The 18,415-nt window shown below is 46.3% G+C and overlaps 1 protein-coding gene across 7 annotated transcripts in view; it reads right to left on the bottom strand.

The window, feature by feature from the left end:
• Positions 1-2,084: 2,084 nt before the first annotated feature.
• IQSEC3 (IQ motif and Sec7 domain ArfGEF 3) overlaps positions 2,085-18,415 on the bottom strand; it is a 100,394-nt gene continuing 84,063 nt past the window's right edge. For 2 of the 7 annotated variants that reach the window (XM_056846721.1, XM_056846719.1), the window contains 6 exons: positions 15,670-15,795; positions 13,506-13,605; positions 11,831-12,037; positions 10,074-10,166; positions 5,019-5,062; positions 2,085-2,645 (listed from right to left, as the gene is read on the bottom strand). In XM_056846721.1, coding sequence (XP_056702699.1) covers positions 2,208-2,645; positions 5,019-5,062; positions 10,074-10,166; positions 11,831-12,037; positions 13,506-13,605; positions 15,670-15,795 — 1,008 coding nt within the window. In that variant the 3' untranslated portion in view covers positions 2,085-2,207. Of the gene's footprint in view, positions 2,646-4,855; positions 4,936-5,018; positions 5,063-10,073; positions 10,167-11,830; positions 12,038-13,505; positions 13,606-15,669; positions 15,796-18,415 lie in introns of all 7 variants that reach the window. The other 5 variants (XM_056846722.1, XM_056846725.1, XM_056846723.1 and 2 more) reach the window with 5 other exon arrangements.

The raw sequence follows: 18,415 nt of genomic DNA, 5'->3' as shown, positions 1-18,415 counted from the left end.
GCCGGCGGATCGCACCCCCGAGGGACGCGTTAGGGGGGCGAGGCAAAGCCCCGACAGGCGGGCCCCGCGAGGCGACCGCGGACGGGCCCCGCGCCTCAGCCCGGCCCGACGCCGCGGCGGGGACCGCGGCGGGGGCCGCGGCAGGCAGAGGGGAGGCGACGAAGCGCGCCGGCGCTGGCGGCCCTGCTGGCTGGCCGCGCCGGCCTGGAGAGGAGGGCGGACGAGGGCCCAGAGAGGGGGCCGCGCCCCGACAGGGCCGCAGCAGCGGGTCCCGGCAGCAAGACCCAGGCCAGGTGAGAGTCCCCAGCACGGGGAGAGCCCGGAGGAGCAGCCCCCGGGCTCCCTGGCCTGCTCGGGAGTGGGGACGGGTGAGGGGTGGAGCCGGAAGTAGGCAGACTCCATATAAGGCAGGAGAGGGGTGGGGGAAAGGGATATAGGGAGAGAGGAAGCGGAGGCCGAGGAGGAACGGGAAGGCCAGAGGTGGGGGTGCAGCAGGGCTGGAGCAAGCTCTGCAAGTTACCACCCTGGCCGACGCAGCAGGCGAAGACAGCTCAGTCTCGCCTGCTGAGTGGTCTGAGGCCGAAGAAGCTCCTCTCGAGCAGATACGGAGGGCAGAACCCCAGACCCCAGTCCAAGCGCCTCACAGGGTATGAGCTGTATGAGCTGTGGCTCATGAAAGTTCATACCCTGCCAGAAATTTTGTATGTTTTTAAGGTGCTACTGGACTCTTGCTTTTTTTTCTACTGCTACAGACAGACTAACATGACTAACCATTGTCAACAATTAGCTGAGGGAATGAAAGATGAAACAGCAAGAGCCTACCAAGGTCAGGGTCCTCCTCCTTTCTACCCAATTAATCCTGGACAAATTGGTTCTTGTAGGTTATCCGGGCTGTGTAACCGTGGTCTTGGAATTTTCTTTCCTGACGTTTCGCCAGCAACTGTGGCAGGCATCTTCAGAGTAGTAACACTGTCCTTCAGTGTTACTACTCTGAAGATGCCTGCCACAGTTGCTGGCGAAACGTCAGGAAAGAAAATTCCAAGACCACGGTTACACAGCCCGGATAACCTACAAGAACCAATGAACTCTGACCGTGAAAGCCTTCGACAATAAATCCTGGACAAAGTTGATGTTTTACTTTCTTTTGTGAGCCAGTTGTGGACCTGACATGGGCTGAATGGTGGGATATAAATCAAATGACTAAGATAAAAATAAGAGAAAGGGATAGCATTTTGAAGTCATTAATGTAGGCAAGCGGCCATGCCAGGAAGATTTTGAGATCCAATCACTACCCTCCCCCAGACTTTACCAGAACCGTCTGGTGCTTACTTTAGCAGGTACAGTCCGTACACACTCAACCAGAAAGGTGTGTATTTACAAGTGATGTAATCTGCTGGTACCCAGCAGCGATTTCTCAGTATGACACATTAATGTAACTGCAGAGAAGGTTGTAACGTCCAAGGTGAGGCCGTCTTTGTGTTCAGCCGCAGCATGAGATAGAGAGGAGCTCTCTCTCTCTCTCTTCCTTCAGCTTTCTCTCCATGACTTTCTCTTCAAACAGCTGCATGAGAACAAGGGGTACCTCCCCCCCCAAAAGGCAATGAGGAGGAAGCGTGGCAAGTGGCCCAAGATTTCAGTTCCAACTTAGCAAGCAGTGGTGGCAGCAGCGGTGGTGGCAGCAGCTCCTCAGTCCCAACAAGGTGGACTATCCAAAGTCCATGCCCCCAGAAAGGTAAGTAAAGTCTATTTTGGTCAGAAACCTGTGGTGACAGTGAGAAACACAGGGAAGCTGAAAATGGAAGGGGAGAGAGAGAGAGGGAAAGAGGGGGGGAGAGAGAGGCAAAAATGGACGAAACCGAAGACACAAAGCAAAGAACGGTAAAGCTCAACAGGGCAGCAAAACACCGCCATGTTGTTTGGTTGCAAGCATATGGCTGGATGGCTGGGCAGGAAACATCCTCTTGAGCTCTCAGACAGTTTCTACAGATGGACTCCTCACCAACAGAATCATTTCAAGAGAAACAAGGAGGAATTAGGTATGTTCATAGTACGTACTGTAATAATTTTTTTTGCTTTGTTTTCGCTTCTCTTACTTTTTTTTTTTTTTTACTAAAAAATAAATCACAAACTAGATTTTCTTTGAAGACAGAAAAGGGTCCCAGGGTAAGTCTGTGCTGTTTTTTTTTTGGCTAGTGCTGGTGGCGCTGCTACACTAGACTGCGTGAGCCGTTGGAGTACCTGCGCCTCTCAAGCAAGGAGCTCGGGGGGCAGGTTTGATGCGGGTGGTTGTAGGGTGGCGGTGGCGGCGGAAGTGGGGGCTGATGGATGATTTTCATGGGGGTCCCTTGGAGCCCGCTGCCTAGACCACGCAAGGGGGTGGAGCTGCAGGAATCGGAGGAGACGTAACGTGTCAGAGTCTGGTTGAGGGCCGGCTCCATACGAGCGAGGCACGGCTTGTCCAAGACTATGACTTTGACAATCTGCTGGCACTGTACAAGCGTCCCTGCCGAGGCAGGGTAAGAGGGCACCAATGCTGTCTCCAGCCTCTCTCGTGGCAAATTAGGATGCGTGCTGGGCTGCATTCCACTCTCGAGCCCCGGGACGGAGTTGTGCTGGTACGTTTGAAGCCTGTTGTGAATTGACACCTAGTTTAGAAACAGTCAAAGAAGCATTAAATGTTACAAGACTTCTTCCCATCTACTGCTGCTGGCTGCCCTTCAACCCACCTCCTCCATCCGTCACTTGCCCCCAATAAGCCGCAACCCACCCTTAAGCATCCGTGTTCTTTCCTCTAAGCATTCTTGCCCCATGGCCCCCACCAACACACCTCTCTCTTCCCACAGTCCATCTCTTCCCCACCCCACAATCGTTAACTAGAAAACGTCCTTCTAGAAATAAAGATCTCCATCATAGCAAAGGCGGTGATGCTGTTTCTACACACAGCACAACCTCAACTATCCAGACTGAGTAGATACAATCTGATAGCAGAACTCAGAGCAGATGAGAGAGATTTCAACGGGAGGTGATGTAGGCAGTTGATGGCTTGAGATACCACCTCTCAAGCCAACAAGAATGGTCTTATTATTTGGGTTGCTCTTTTTTTCTTTCTGTTATATATCCTTGCCCCCCTCCCCCAGTAGTCTTTGTGATTGAAAACAACTGGAGAAAAGGACTCTGTTATATGCTCAGTCATTCCTTTTCCAAAGGAGCTCTCCTCTATGATGGGAGCTCCAAGAAGGTCCTGCATCATCTGTAGGCCAATGGGGCAGAAAAAGGGAAGGATAATTGAGGTTGCACACATTTGCAAAGAAAAAATAAAGATGAGATTTGCTAACGCTCAGAGAAAGACTTGAGCTCTTCCCAGCTCCTGTCTTTTTGAGCAGGAAGGTGCACATATGATTCACTAATCTATTTACAAAAGGAAAAAAAAACTAAAAAAGCAGAAATCTGACATAGTTCAGCAAACTTGCAGCTTGTTCTGATCCACTTGATGATTTGCAAGTGAAAGGAGATGATTTTACATATGCCAAAAAGAGGAAGAAAAAGTATCCATCCAGCTTGTACAATGATGGGAGGGGGAAAAGAAATTTGATGAAATGGCAGCAGATCAGGTAATCTCAGAGAAAATGGAGATGCTTGCTTCTGCTGAGGAGTAAGAGGAGGGAGAGGGGAGGAAGAAGATGTCTCTCCGCAGATAAAGTTTTTTTGGGTTTCCCAATCTCAGATTGAACACAGGAACAAAAATGGAATGGAGCTCCCTACGGGGCAATAGATACAGTCCTAGAAATGTTCCAGAAGGGCACTTGTGCTGAAGTGCACACTGGGGAAGTAAGGGGGGGAATTAGAATGGGAAGAAAAAGACCTCTTCTGTGTACTTCAAATGACAGATATGATTGATGTCTGCTTGATTTGGGAATTCCCCTAATGAACAGAGAATTGTGAAGGGTCCTCATTTGCCTCCTTAGAATTCTACCTCCCTGAAGTGAGAATTCCTTCACAGAGAAGAAATGCCTGTCAGCCAAAAGGTATGTATGAGGCCATAGAAATGTCTGTCCCTCTTCCCCATTAGCAGGAGTAGCAGGATAATGAATTAGCTCCCATGAAGCACATCTTCATGAGCACACCTTCAGCTATGGATTTTCTTAACAGGCTATGGAACAAAAAGCTGTGGGGAAAATGGCCTCAGAGAACAGAGGCTCAAACAGCAGCTACTGAGAAGAGCATCTGAAAGGTAATGGAGCCGGGTGCCAGCCTAGAAATGGAGGTTCTTTAAGGAAATGGATATTAATGGAGAGCTGCAGCACCTGCCCCCTTGGGAAATAACACCTGCCGGGAGATGGATGTAGAGATGGATGGAGGTATTTGCTAGGTGAGAGAGCCTTGGGGGAAGGACCAAGCCAGGGCGCATGGAATAGTCTGGAGATTTATCGCAGATGAGTTTACCTGAGGAGGTGGGATGTGCAGAAGGACTCCTAGAACAGAGTCCTTACTCCCCAGGAATAAAGTTCCCTCAACCCCCCTCCCCCAGCTGGCAAATGTTTGTCCTAAGTTTCCACGAAGAATCACAATGAATACGTTCTAGGTCCCAACTGAGGTGATAGTGTCTGAGGCGGAAGAGCCTACGAGGGAAAAATCACAGCAGTGAGTTTTTGCAAGGGGTGGAGACCTCTCAGGGGAGTTCATCTCAGTTGTGTCTCTGATTTCTCCTGAAAGTGTGTTGGGTGAGGGATGAGGATGGAGCAGGTTAGTCTCCAGAGTCCGGGCGCTTGCTCCATGAAGGATGTGTTAACACTTATAGAAACGGCTTGAAAAAAAAAAGCTTTGAAGTTTAATCTGGATTTGAAAGTTGTATTACCCGTCCTAGCAGTAACTTTTTATTGTATCTCTGGAAATTGGTAAAATTGTCAGTCTGGCTGGGGAGGCATTGATTAAAACCTGAGAAAAGAAACAACAGAGAATGTAAGAAGAGCTGAAGTGAGGGAGAATTACTTACCTCAGCTGCTCTGCATTCTACTTACCTCCACTGTGCTGTCCGGGATCTTCTCCCCCAAATCTTTTTTGCCTGTGAAAATAAAACAGACCCTTGCTTCAGTGATGGAAAAATAAACACCTTATGGCAAGAGTTTCTACAAAATAGGGCCTTCACCCAACTTTAAAAAAATAGACAAATATCTGCATGAGTAACAATAATTAACTGATGAAATCTGCATATGAATAAAACAATACCACTGGAGAGAAAAAACACACTTTTTCTTGCTTTTAGATGCTACACACATGACCTGACACCCTCTTAGAAGAGGCTGTCCCAAAATGAACACCTCTTCTAAAATGGTGCCTAGCACAAATAGGTTTTGTAGTAAAATAATTAACAAGAAATTATAATATATACTCCCCTATCAATTTCATAAATTTATTTAGTGGAGCATGGGGCTTCCTATGACAGCTCTGTTTACCTACTGATGCTCCAAGCCAGAAACTCAATGGTTTTACCACAAATCTATAAAATTAAAAGGATCTGCATGTCCATCTGTGTCCATTTGTGGCAGGCATAACTCATCAGAAAATAAACCTAGGAATCTCAAAATTGGCCACCAGGTTCAGGGTGATCATGGGAGTTTCAAGGCCCAAACTGAAAAGAATTGGAATATCTTGGCTGGGGTTGCCAGGTCCCTCTTTGCAACCGGTGGGTATTTTTGGGGCGGAGCCTGAGGAGGGCAGGGTTTGGGGAGGGGAAGGACTTCAATGCCATAAAGTCCAATTGTCAAAGCAGCCATTTTCTCCAGGTGAACTAATCTATATTGGCTGGCAATCAGTTGTAATAGCAGGAGATCTCCAGCTAGTACCTGGTGGTTGGCAACCCTAATCTTGGCCCAGGTTATCTCCAGACCCCCACCCTGTGCTATATAGGATTGCCAACTGCCAGGTAGTAGCAGGAGATCTCCTGCTAATACAACTGATCTCGAGCCGATAGAGATCAGATCACCTGGAGAAAAATGGCTGCTTTGGCAATTGGACACTATGGCATTGAAGTCCCTCCCCTCCCCCAAACCTGCCCTCCTTAGGCTCCACCCCAAAAATCTCCCACCGGTGGCAAAGAGGGACCTGGCAACCCTAGTGCTATATGCAATGGAAGCTAAACTTGTGTGGTGGTTAAAGAGTCAGACAAGGATCTGGGAAACACAGGTTCGAATCCCCACTCTGGTAGCTTGCTGGGTGACCTTGGGCCCATCACACACTTTCAGCCTAACCTACATCACAAGGTTATTGTGATGATAAAACCGAAGAGAGGAGAACCATGTAAGCTGCTTAGAGGGGGAGAGAAATTAGAAGCGGGGATAGCAGATCAAGAAAAAAAAAGAGCCAAGCAAAGGAGGAGAAAAGTGTGAAAAAGAGCTAGAGAAATGTAGGAACAGCCAACTAAAAGTCTTTTTTAAAATTTTGCTACCACACACTAACAGGACTGCCCCTTTGCAAGATGTGGCAGTGCAGGAGCAGGGGAGCTAATGACCTTATTAGGAATCATAGAGTTGGAAGGGACCACCAGGGTCATCTAGTCCAACCCCCTGCACAATGCAGGAAATTCACAACTACCTCCCCCCCCACACCCCCAGTGACCCCTACTCCATGCCCAGAAGATGGCCAAGATGCCCTCCCTCTCATCATCTGCCTATGGTCACAGAATCAGCATTGCTGACAGATGGCCACCTAGCCTCTGCTTAAAAACCTCCAGGGAAGGAGAGCTTACCACCTCCTGAGGAAGCCTGTTCCACTGAGGAACCGCTCTAACTGTAGGAAAATTCTTCCTCATGTCTAGACGGAAACTCTTTTGATTTAATTTTCAACCTGTTGGTTCTGGTCCGACCTTCTGGGGCAACAGAAAACAACTCGGCACCTTCCTCTATATGACAGCCTATGACACACCGCCCGCCCTTTCAACCGCTTCAATATCCCACTCACTCAGCCCGGCCATATATGCTGAGGGAAAAGCGTTGGCCTGAGTACATTTGTGAGGAGAATTATTTTCCTTCTCCTCCAGTCCCACACTCTTATTTACCTCAGTGAGAAATATGAAAAGAGGCTTTTTGACTTAACCAAACAAAACAGGAAAGTTTATTAAGCAGAACTCACAGAGATTGATTCAGATAAGAAAAGGCAGAAATTTGGAGGGAAAACTCAAAGTCAGGTTTGTCGACAATATGACAAGACTTAAACAGACAAAACAGGGAAGTTTATTGAACAGAACTCACAGAGATTGGTTTCCAAGGAAAAGGCAGAAATTGGAGGGAAAACTCAAAGTCAGGTTTATCTACATAAGATTACTTCGGAGAAATAGCTTAGATGTTTTCTTCATTCAAGTTCCTTCAGTTCTTAGTTTTTCACGCTTACTCAGATTCAGACTCTCAGGCTCTGTCCCCAGCCTAGCTCACAGGAGCGAAGGAAGTCTGAGTTCCTTTCCCTCCTCAGAGAACCCACAGAGGTTTGGGGAAATATCCAAAATCCCTCTTCCAGTTCTCTCCCTGACTACCCCACACCAGCGGCGGTGATCCTCCACACCTCCCTGCTACCGGAATAGCTCCACCTCAGAGACTAATGATATGCCTGTATTATTGTATGTGTGAAAACTGCCCAAATGCGCAGGACGATTCACACACCCGTCAAAGGATTGCAAGCACGAATATAGACTTCAATAATGGGTGGTTACAGAGGCGTAATACACACGCAAGAACCCAAATGGCCAATACTCGGGACCCCCAACTTAGCGTAACCTATTACAGAATTGAAGGCGGTTACAGAGAAAGTGATGATCTCATGCTCACTAATGAGCAAGAAGACCCTACAGTGTCGGGTGCTGCTCTGTTTGATCCTAAGTTGCTGCCTTCTTATCTTGGACCTTTATTTCTGCCAAAGCTAACTACGGAGGTTCCTAGCTGGTCCTCATCTGTGGAAAACCAGCTTATGAGAGCATACTAAGATCGTCTATAGCTTCTCTAATTAACTTCTAACTAGAGGGTAAAACGTGGCCTCTTTAGGTTTGAGGCCTGCTAACATCTATAGGTGCTTGGTGTGCCTTTATAATAGATGCCAACTCTTATATGCTGAGCCTGGCATGTTTATAAGTGCAGATTTAGGTTTGATGAGGCCCTAAGCTATTGAAGGTAATGGGGCCCTTTATATGTCCAGCTGTCCTTTGTCAACAACAAATGGTCGCTGTTTTTTGTGTTGAAGATATGCTATACGGTAATTTATGGACCTAATAGGTATCTAAAGCCATTTGCACATAACAAAATATGTATTTTATCAAAGTAATTGTTGAACTGAAATACAATTAAGAAGAAGTATATTAATGGTGAAATAATTATTATTTCCTTTAAAAATATTTGGGGGCCCCCAAGAGAGCTTGTTTAGCTTATACGTAAATCCGGCACTGTAAAGGAGGATAAAGCGACCATGCGTTTTCGCCCTTGGTCTGTCAGCTCTTGCTGCAGATTAACCCCTTATCCGTCACACAGCCCTTCAAGTACTTGAAGATGATTATCGTATCCCCTCTCAGTCTTCTCCTCTTCAGGCTGCAGCCCTTGTCAGGAGACTGCCTCCTGACAAGGACTGCAGCTTGTCCTGGCTGGTCTTGCCTTGCTACAATGCTGGCTTGGCTGATGCGTTCAGCAGGATCTGATCAGCAAACGGTGACCCTCCGCCTCCCAATAAACTTTGCTAAAAAGGCCCAGCCAGCAGCCTGTGAGGGCTTTTTACTGAGCTCTGCCCTCCCTGCGCCACTAGTGGCTGAAGTCAGAACCTGCATTAAAAATTTTTTTATACATTCTGTGAATGCAGCATGACCCCTGGCTTCAGCGGCCCTCCCGCTGACTTGGGCACCCCAAATTTTAGCCCCCTAGTGCCCCCCTCTCCGTGGCCCTGCAAATAAATGAGCACGACATTTTCAACTTTTGGATTCCAAACCACCAGGTAGCCAAAGGATGAGCCAGAGGCCTTCCAGGTCAAATTTCAGACCTGGAAAAAGTGCTAAGTTTGAGAAAGGGTATAGCAAGAGGTCTAAGAACACATAACCATGTTGGATATATTCCTTTGCAAAGAAAGAAAGAAAGAAAGAAAGAAAGAAAGAAAGAAAGAAAGAAAGAAAGAAAGAAAGAAAGAAAGAAAGAAAGAAAGAAAGAAAGAAAGAAAGAAAGAAAGAAAGAAAGAAAGAAAGAAAGAAAGGAAGAAAGAAAGGAAGGAAGGAAGGAAGGAAGGAAGGAAGGAAGGAAGGAAGGAAGGAAGGAAGGAAGGAAGGAAGGAAGGAAGGAAGGAAGGAAAACTATTTTGGCACAAATCAACAACTGCATCTATAGGAGTATCCCTCAAAGAGACTGAACACACCTAGCCCTTCCTGTTTCCACCCATTTTTCCTATGCACCAAATCCAAGACAATTAACTAATCCAGCATGACTAGGGTTGCCAGTTCCGGGCTGGGAAACACCTGGAAATTTTTGGGGCGGCGCCTAAGGAGGGCATGGTTTGGGGAGGGGAGGGACTTCAATGCCATAGAATCCAGTTGCCAAAGCGGCCATTTTCTCCAGGTGAACTGATCTCTATCGGCTGGAGATCAGCTGTAATAGCAGGAGATCTCCAGTTATTACCTGGGGGTTGGCAACCCTAATTAGAATATCAGACTAGGATGTGAAGATTTGAATCCTCACTCTGCTATGGAAGACTGCTGTTGTTCTTGGACCAGGTACACAATCACAGCCTCACAGGGTTGTTGTGAGGATAAACTGAAGAGAGGAAAAAGATGTAAACTCCTTTGGGTTCCCACTAGGGATAAATGAAGTAAATAAATAAATCTTCTCAGTAGGAAATGAAGACCCAGAGAAATAAGGCTGCCAGATTTGGGTCAGGAAACTCCTGAAGATTTGCGGATGGAGCCTGGGGAGAACAGGGACCTCCATAGAGTCCACTCTCCAAAGCAGCCATTTTCTCCAGAGGTACTGATATCTGTAGTCGGGAGATTAGCTGTAATTCTGGGGGATCTCCTGATCCCACCTGGAGTCTGGCATCCCCACAGAGCAGCTTCTAACCTGTTGGAGATCCTTGCTTGGATTGTGTTTCCATCTGAGCTCCATTGCTCCTTAAGGAAAGGTTCCTTGCCCCGTGCTGTTTCTCCAACTCCCCTGGAACCAAGTGCGAAAACATCGAATGAATGGAGAGAGAAAAATCAAGCAAAATATTGCAATAGGAGAGAAAGAAAGTGGGACATGAAAGGTAAGGCAAAAGAGAAAGTAGCAACCAGATTACAGATAGAGAAACATGTTAGACAGTGCACATCCCATGCTCCCATACAATGCACATGTAAGGACATACACACACACAAACATATATATACACATTACTATATACTGAACTATCTAGCAGTAAACTGACAGGCCTCTGTATGGATGACAAAAGCCACAGAACCAGGCCACCCCCGGACAAGGCAAGGGTTTCTACATAGTGGATTTGTGAAGCACGCTGAAATCCACTGAGTATGCCGATTTAAACGGGGTGTGTGTGTGTGATGAATATGCTCCAGTTCTTATGGTTGCTGACTATCCACATGGAGAATAACTTAAGTTGTATGTGTGGTGTGGTTCAGCTAGTTGTCTAAAATCTAGGAAAGGAGGTGACTGTGGCTATGGGGAAGTCCTTTGGAAGACCTAGTGGGAAACAAATATCAGATCTAGTGCATGGGTGAATCCCAAAGGATTTTGTGCACTCAAAGTTAAACAATTGTGTAGCTGGCCAATTGGCCAGCAGGGAGAACACAATATTTCAGAGATAAAACTGCCTTTCCTCAGATACACACAGCTCCTGAATCACACTGCATGTATCACATGTGCACAGCATAATGTTGGTTATATATATTTTTTCAAATATCACTTCCAGCCAAATGCATTAAGAACATATACACCCACTGCCCACATCACAATCAAGGGCGCCATTTTGGGGTGGAAGTTCAGGCCATGTGTGGCTATTCCTTAGGGGTATGTTGTTGTTTTTTGTTCTACATATTGAGGGTTTAATGCCATAGCCAATAAAACAGGTCTATTTCATGCCAAATATATAAAAGCTTTTACTTTTTTTAAAAAAAGAGTGCCAGGTTAAACCAATCAATCGATCTTTAATTTACAGTCATTTGACAGGTGCCAGGTTATCCTGTGTCGATAGCTCTATGATTATTAAATTATTTTAAGTAAAATTATAGTGATTAAAATATTATAGTAATTAATTTTTTAATAGCCACAACAAAAGCTCTTAAATTGCAGTTTGGGGGAGGGTTGCAATTTAATACTGAATATATCCCTAAATGGAGTCTTTAATTCTTATTGGCCATTTTTGCATGGTCAATTTTGATGCTCGCTCAAAGCTCTTTTTTAAAATGCGACTTTAAAAATGCCTTTTCCCACCGCAAAAGGAGAAATTTCACTTCCCCCACTCTCCTGCTCCTTTGTTCCTGCTTGAAAAGCCATTAGCATATGCATTGCTAACGCGCCCCTGTTGTTTTGCATTGTTCCTTGAGGGGGATTGTTTGTGGCGAACACCAAAGGTAGCGTTAAATGGGCACTTTTGTAATGCGAAGCAGGTATGCGCCAGCTTTGCAGTTACTTCCGGAATGACGGTTCAGCATGAAAAATTCAAAAAAATATGTGGGGCAATTCAGCCTGGAACGTGCTGCTAATTACCATGCAAAAATGGCCACTGAGAATCTTGTCTTTCCTTTGCCCCTCTTTGAAAACACAAATGGCACCCCTGCCACAACAGACAGAAAAATATCCAAGACGCAGACATATGTACATACAGACAGAATGACTGCATGGAGTCTGGGCCGCGCCGGGAGCCTTACATTCAATGCGGATCTGTTCTAGCTCCATCACCTCTGCTATTGACTCCTTCAGGTCTTCCACAAATTTCTGCATTTCCTCTGCACCCAGAGCACAGAAATGGAGTACCTGTTTCTTATCAGAGCCTGAAACTGGAGTCACCAAAGTGATGCCATGCGGGTAATCTAAGAAAAAGAGGGGCAAGGACAGGAAACACGCATTTCAAATTAAGGGGAGATTGATGCAATCCCACTAATTATAGATCAACGAGTAATAAACTTTGCGGCTAAACTTTATGCAAAATATTGTCGAAGGCTTTCACGGTCAGAGTTCATTGGTTCTTGTAGGTTATCCGGGCTGTGTAACCGGCTTGGCTTCCTGCCCTGAAAAACCTCCAGACAAAGACAACATTCAACAATAGCCATACAGATTAGCTTTGGATTACACACATTAACAGATCACTTCAGGATACAATGGTTCCATATTAACATACCATACCCTCATTAGCACATTATCTTGATACTTACAGGACAATACTTTTGCAGGACAATACTCAGCTCAAACCCAACCCTTTCTGACTATATATTACTCTTCCTACACCCTTGACACTGAGAGACACTGTCCTTCAGTGTTACTACTCTGAAGATGCCTGCCACAGTTGCTGGCGAAACGTCAGGAAAGAAAATTCCAAGACCACGGTTACACAGCCCGGATAACCTACAAGAACCAATTTATGCAAAATATTCCTATAAATAGAACCGTATGTCTTTTTATGCATGGCTGTTTCACTTGCCATCACCCCTCTGATGACTTTGGATCTCTGTGTTGATTATGCATGCCATTTCTGACCGCCAGATGTCGCCTTGCTCTCCCCCTGCATTTCCCTGCATTTTGCCCTCATTTTCAGAGACCTAAAGCAAGGAAAATGCAGGGGAAAGCAAGGGGAGAGTGAGGCAATCATTGATGGTCGGAAACGGCACACATAATCAACACAAAGACCCAAAGTCGTTGGAGGGGTGAAGCGAGTGAAACAGCCATGCATAAAAGGCCTTAAAGTTCAAACTGCAGCGCATAGTCAATATTGTTAAGAGGGTTCTCTGAGCTGGTCTTAAAGACTTCAATGGGGACACAGGGGAGCATGTACAGTTGCCAGGTCCCTCTTTGCCACTGTCGGGGTGTTTTGGGGTGGACCCTGAGGAAGGTGGGGTTTGGGGAGGGGAGGGACTTCAATGCCATAGAGTCCAATTGCCAAAGCGGCCATTTTCTCCAGGAAAACTGATCTCTATCGGCTGGAGATCAGTTATAATAGCAGGAGTTCGCCAGCTAGTACCTGGAGGTTGGCAAACCTAGGTGCATGCAATCAGTCAAGTCTATTTATTTATACCATTTATTTATCATTTTCCCTTCAAGGAGTTCCAAGGGCTTAAAAATAGCTCTCCATAGTCTCTCATTCAAGAATCTTCCAGGTCCATACATGCTTTGCTTCAGCAACAGAACTATGAAGGTATGTCTTATACTTCCAAACCATTCTCTGATTAAGCAACAGACTCAATAGCCCCCAAGGTTTCAGATATGGAAAACCTCACACCATAAATCCACACCATAAATACTCTAGTGGCATCTAGCAAATTTCCAAGATGGTGGCAAACTTACATTCATTCTCGAAGAGGTGGAACTGCATTCCTAACAAGCCAACCGATTTGCAAAATGTGTAGGTGGAAGAGCTTTTCTTCTTGGGGCAAAGCTTGAGAATCTGTTGAAGGACAGAGTGGAAGGAGGAGAATTTCACTTGCATCCGTGAAGTCCATTCAAATGGAGTGAGGCAAACATAATACAAACCCCTAGAAGGCAATTGGGGGGACCCCATTAATGCAGCATTAGAGTAACTCATTGGCATTAATGTGTCTCTTTTACTGCAGATTTGGGGCTAGATCCCCAGATCTATCCTATGAACAGCGATGCTTCTCTCTGACATTCTTCTGCTGTCACCAGGGGAAAGCACAACTATTAGTGGAATGGATTTAAAGATCCAGCCCTCTATATTTCAGTCCTCCCTGGCTCTTCCAGGTTGGGCCTAAGATTGTAGAGCTACATATTTCTAATACTGAGCATATCTCAAAGAAGCCATGTTCCCCATCTTTAAGATTCGACTACAAAGGGGTTTGCACATCTTAATGAGAATATAAGGTATCCCTTAGGAACAATGAAATCGTATAGTTTTAAATGCTGTAAGTTAAAAACCAGCATAGACAGTTTCAATAGAACTATGCTGTAGGCAGGGTTTTTATATATACTGCAGGGAGCCTTGTCAAACCAGCCTTGTCAATTTCATAGACATTTGCTCTTAGAAAGTTCACTGAGCTGCTCCTAAACAAGGCACCATAGATTCAGGCGGCCCAGTATATTTTAACTTATAGTGACTTTTGCAGTCTCTACATTGTGGCCTCCACACAGCAGTTCCTCGCACTTTGGCTAATGCACTGAATTGGTGGTGGAGAAAGTGTTGTCCAGTCGCCGCCGACTTATGGCCACCCTGTAGGGTGTTTAAGGCAAGCGACAGACAGAGGTGGTTTGCCGTTGCCACCCAGGTCTTCCTTGGTGGTCTCCCATCCAAGTACTAACCGGGGCTGACCCTGCTTAATTTCTGAGATTTGCCAAGATCGGGCTAGCCTGGGCCATCCAGGTCAGGGCAATGCACTGAATTAGGGATGTGCAAAGACTGTCTTATGTATTTTACAAATGTTCCTTTCTTGCTGACTACTGGCATCCCGTGTTTGACATACTGCTTTATGGATACAGTGTTCTCTTAGAGCAGAAAGTTTTTTCAATAGTGGTCCACATGATCAGAAATACGTATGCATGCCTGTCATGTTAATTTTTTAATGATAACAGCGGTGAAAGTAGGTATTCAAAATACGAAGGTGTGTGTGTGTGTGAAGTGCTGTCAAGTCGTTTCTGACTCATGGCGACCCTATGAATCAATGTCCTCCAAAGTGTCCTATCCTTAACAGCCTTGCTCATATCTTGCAAATTGAGGGCCGTGGCTTCCTTTATAGAGTCAATCCATCTCTTGTTAGGTCTTCCTCTTTTCCTGCTGCCTTCAACTTTTCCTAGCATGATTGTCTTTTCCAGTGACTCTTGTCTTATAATATGTCCAAAGTAATATAAGTAATTTAAGTAATATAAGAACAGTTTAATCAACTTTATTTGTACCAAAGGGTACAGTTACAGATCTAGTGCTAGACACTGATCAACTTTGATCGGGTCTATGGGAATAGTAGTATTTAAGAAGCAGAACTGTTCTCAAAAACTGGGTCAGGCTGATCTTGGGGGAGATCGAAGAATCAGGTTATAACAGAAATGGGAAGACCCAGGATTTGCGGGGGCTGGTTGCGAGGTCATCTCTAATGGACGGAAAACTCATGGATAACACCAAGGAACAACCGAGACAGTCCAGGGGCGAACATGAGTGAAAGTACCTATGTGTAATGGACCTCTGATTCATGACTTGGACACTGGACTAGACCAGTCCTTCTAGGATTATTGCAGCCCAGAATATGGGAGGAAGGATTTCATACTTGAATGCTTCCCTGACCCAAAAATGTCATGCTCATGAAATGCCATCACTTCGGGGAGATGTAGCCTGGCCTAATCGGAAGTGCTAGCTTTCTATATGGAGGGAGTTTTCTAAGAAGAGGAGACCAAATATGCAATGCCACCTGCAATGTGATATGGTAAAATCCTAGGGGAGCGATACCTTCTGGTTTTCCTGAATGGCTTCCACACCCTGTGATTCTGAAAACCAAAAACCACTCACCACTAGCAAGTCATTAAAGAGGAAAACCTCCCTCTGGTGCGCCGCTTGCTTCTGCACTTTGTTCACGTCCGTCACTTCATAAAGGCGGCTGCAACAAACCAACCGGCGGTGTGGCACCGACAGGACCTAGAAGGCAGAGACTGAGTGGGAAAGGTCCCCATCCTTATCCACTGTGCCCAAGTCACTGCATACTTATGGACTGTCGGAACTTGGACCCGGCTCACAAGGGATCACCTCTCTGCACAGGCCGTTGACCACCCTCCCGGATAAATATGGTAGGAAGGAGGTTGAGCATCACCCCTGCATAATCTCCTCCTTCTGCAGTGGGGGTGGGGGAGTCTGAAATTGCCTAGTAGGAGGGCTGCTCCTCCTCAGCCCCACAACCTGATCTTTTAAGAAGAAGAAGAAGAGTTGGTATGCCAACTTTCTCTACCACTTAAGGAAGAATCAAACTGGCTTACAATCACCTTCCCTTCCTCTCCCCACAAAAGACACCTTGTGAGGTAGGTGGGGCTGAGAGAGTGTGACTAGCCCAAGGTCTCCCAACTGGCTTCATGTGTAGGAGTGGGGAAACTAACCCAGTTCACCAGATTAGCGTCCGCTGCTCGTGTGTAGGAGTGGGGAATCAAACCCGGTTCTTCAGATTAGAGTCCACCACTTCAAACCACCACTCTTAACCACTTCACCATGCTGGCTCTCAGATCGGGCATCCACCATGCCCTGCCCTGTCCTCCCAGTCATGCACAGCAGCCATGATCTGCATGCATAACAGGACCCATCTGCATTTTACAAAGTTCTCGTGTTTGTTGGTTTGTCAACACAAAGACTTTGCATCAGACGTGTGATGGGAGTTTTGTGGCTCTCAGAAGAACGCTGGCCATTTTTGGCTCACAGCTGTGGTGTGAGGATGGAAGCAGCTTCCACCTTCTTCCCCCCAACCCCCCCCCCGACCCCAGTGTTGCCGCTTAAGTAACAGGAATTTGTAATGGAGTCAACAGCAGCTGTATCAGGCTGTTGGAAAATGTACAAATGGCATTGGGGGGGGGGGGGAAGCTGAAGCTGCTTCATCCAATTCGCCCGGTCACAAGCAGAAAGAGCCAGCATGTATCTGGGAGGCAAAAACCTCCCATCATATCTCCAAAACAAACTCCTTGTCAAAGACAAGGACCTTGTAACACATAGATTGATAGAGACGCCAGCCTTTGTATATGAGGAAAGGCAGTAGGGATCCCCCAGAAATACAGCTCATCTCCAGACTACAGAGATCAGGTCCCCTGGAGAAAATGGATGCTTTGGAGGGTGGACTCTATGGGATTGTACTCTACTGAGGTTCCTGTCCTCCGCAGGCTTCATCCCCAGATCTTCAGGAGTTTCCCAACATGGATCTGGCAACCCTACCCCCCCATCCCCTGCCAGAGACCGGGGGAACCTGGCAACCCTATAGATTTGCCCTGTACATACCCTTTGTGCTTGCACTCCCACACTGGCAGCAAAGCCTGGAGCTTATTCAGCCCCTCTTGGGCCATAGTTAGTGGGCTCCACTCAACTTGGTGGGTCTCAAATAGTGCAAGCCTACTTCATACAAAGCTCGGCAGGCCACGTGTGTTTCCCAGAGGGCTCTTGACCTGTCACAGGGCATCTAGGGTCTCTTTGCTGAGTGCCAGCATCCCTATCCTCGTAGCAACCGTGCCATTGGCTGTCATCTGTTGAACGTCCCAGCAACAGATTCTATAGCAGATCCCATTCCCCACTGGTGGGGTTTCATGGTGGTGAAATTGCTTGGAGTATTTGGTTGGGGCATGTTGTCTGGGCTCTGAGTATGGTTGCCAACTTACCCTCTATGGTGGGTGATCTCCCACCACTATTTCCCAGCCCCTTCCACAGTCCAAATGAGCAGCAGGTGGGTATGGGGGAGACATTGTCAATGCATCAGTGTCACTTCTGGCTAAAACCTGGAAGTGATATCACTGAAACTCTAGGATTTCGCCGAGCATCGGTGGCATCGCTTCCAGGTTTTAGCCAGATGTGATATCAATGCAACAACAATGTCTTTTTTCCCACATCCCGCTCCCCAGAGTCTCCTGGAGATTCCAGGCATATAGATAGAGGTCTATAAAATTATGCATGGTATGGAGTGGACAGAGAGAAGCTTTTCTCCCTCTCTCATAATACCAGAACGCCGGGTCATCTGCTGAAGCTGAAGGGTGAGAGATTCAAAACTGATAAAAGGAAGTATTTCTTCACACAACACATAGTTAAATTGTGGAACTCCCTGTCTCAGGATGTGGTGATGGCTGCCAACTTGGAAGGCCGTTTATGGAGGAGAGGGGTATTCATGGCTACTAGTTAAAATGGATACTAGTCATGAGGCATACCTATTCTCTCCAGTATCAGAGGAGCATGCCTATTATATTAGGTGCTTTGGAACACAGGCGGGACAATGCTGCTGCAGTCGTCTTGTTTGTGGACTTTCCTAGAGGCACCTGGTTGGCCACTGTGTGAACAGACTGCTGGACTTGATGGACCTTGGTCTGATCCAGCATAAGAACATAAGAATGTTCTTATGTTTAGGTTGCACCTAGCAACTTTAGCTCCTAGACATAACCATGTACAATCTCATAAAATGAGATTTGTTCAAACCATCTTCAATCTCATCAGCAGGTTTGCTGCTTGGCTGTGATTTAGTAATGTACTGAACCACTTCCTCACAATTAGGCAGGCCGAGATCAGTCCACTTCAGGGTTTT

This window comes from Euleptes europaea, chromosome 3 (assembly GCF_029931775.1).
Source record: "Euleptes europaea isolate rEulEur1 chromosome 3, rEulEur1.hap1, whole genome shotgun sequence".
In the NCBI taxonomy this organism is placed as follows: domain Eukaryota; kingdom Metazoa; phylum Chordata; class Lepidosauria; order Squamata; family Sphaerodactylidae; genus Euleptes; species Euleptes europaea.
This window is presented reverse-complemented; position numbering and strand designations above follow the sequence as displayed.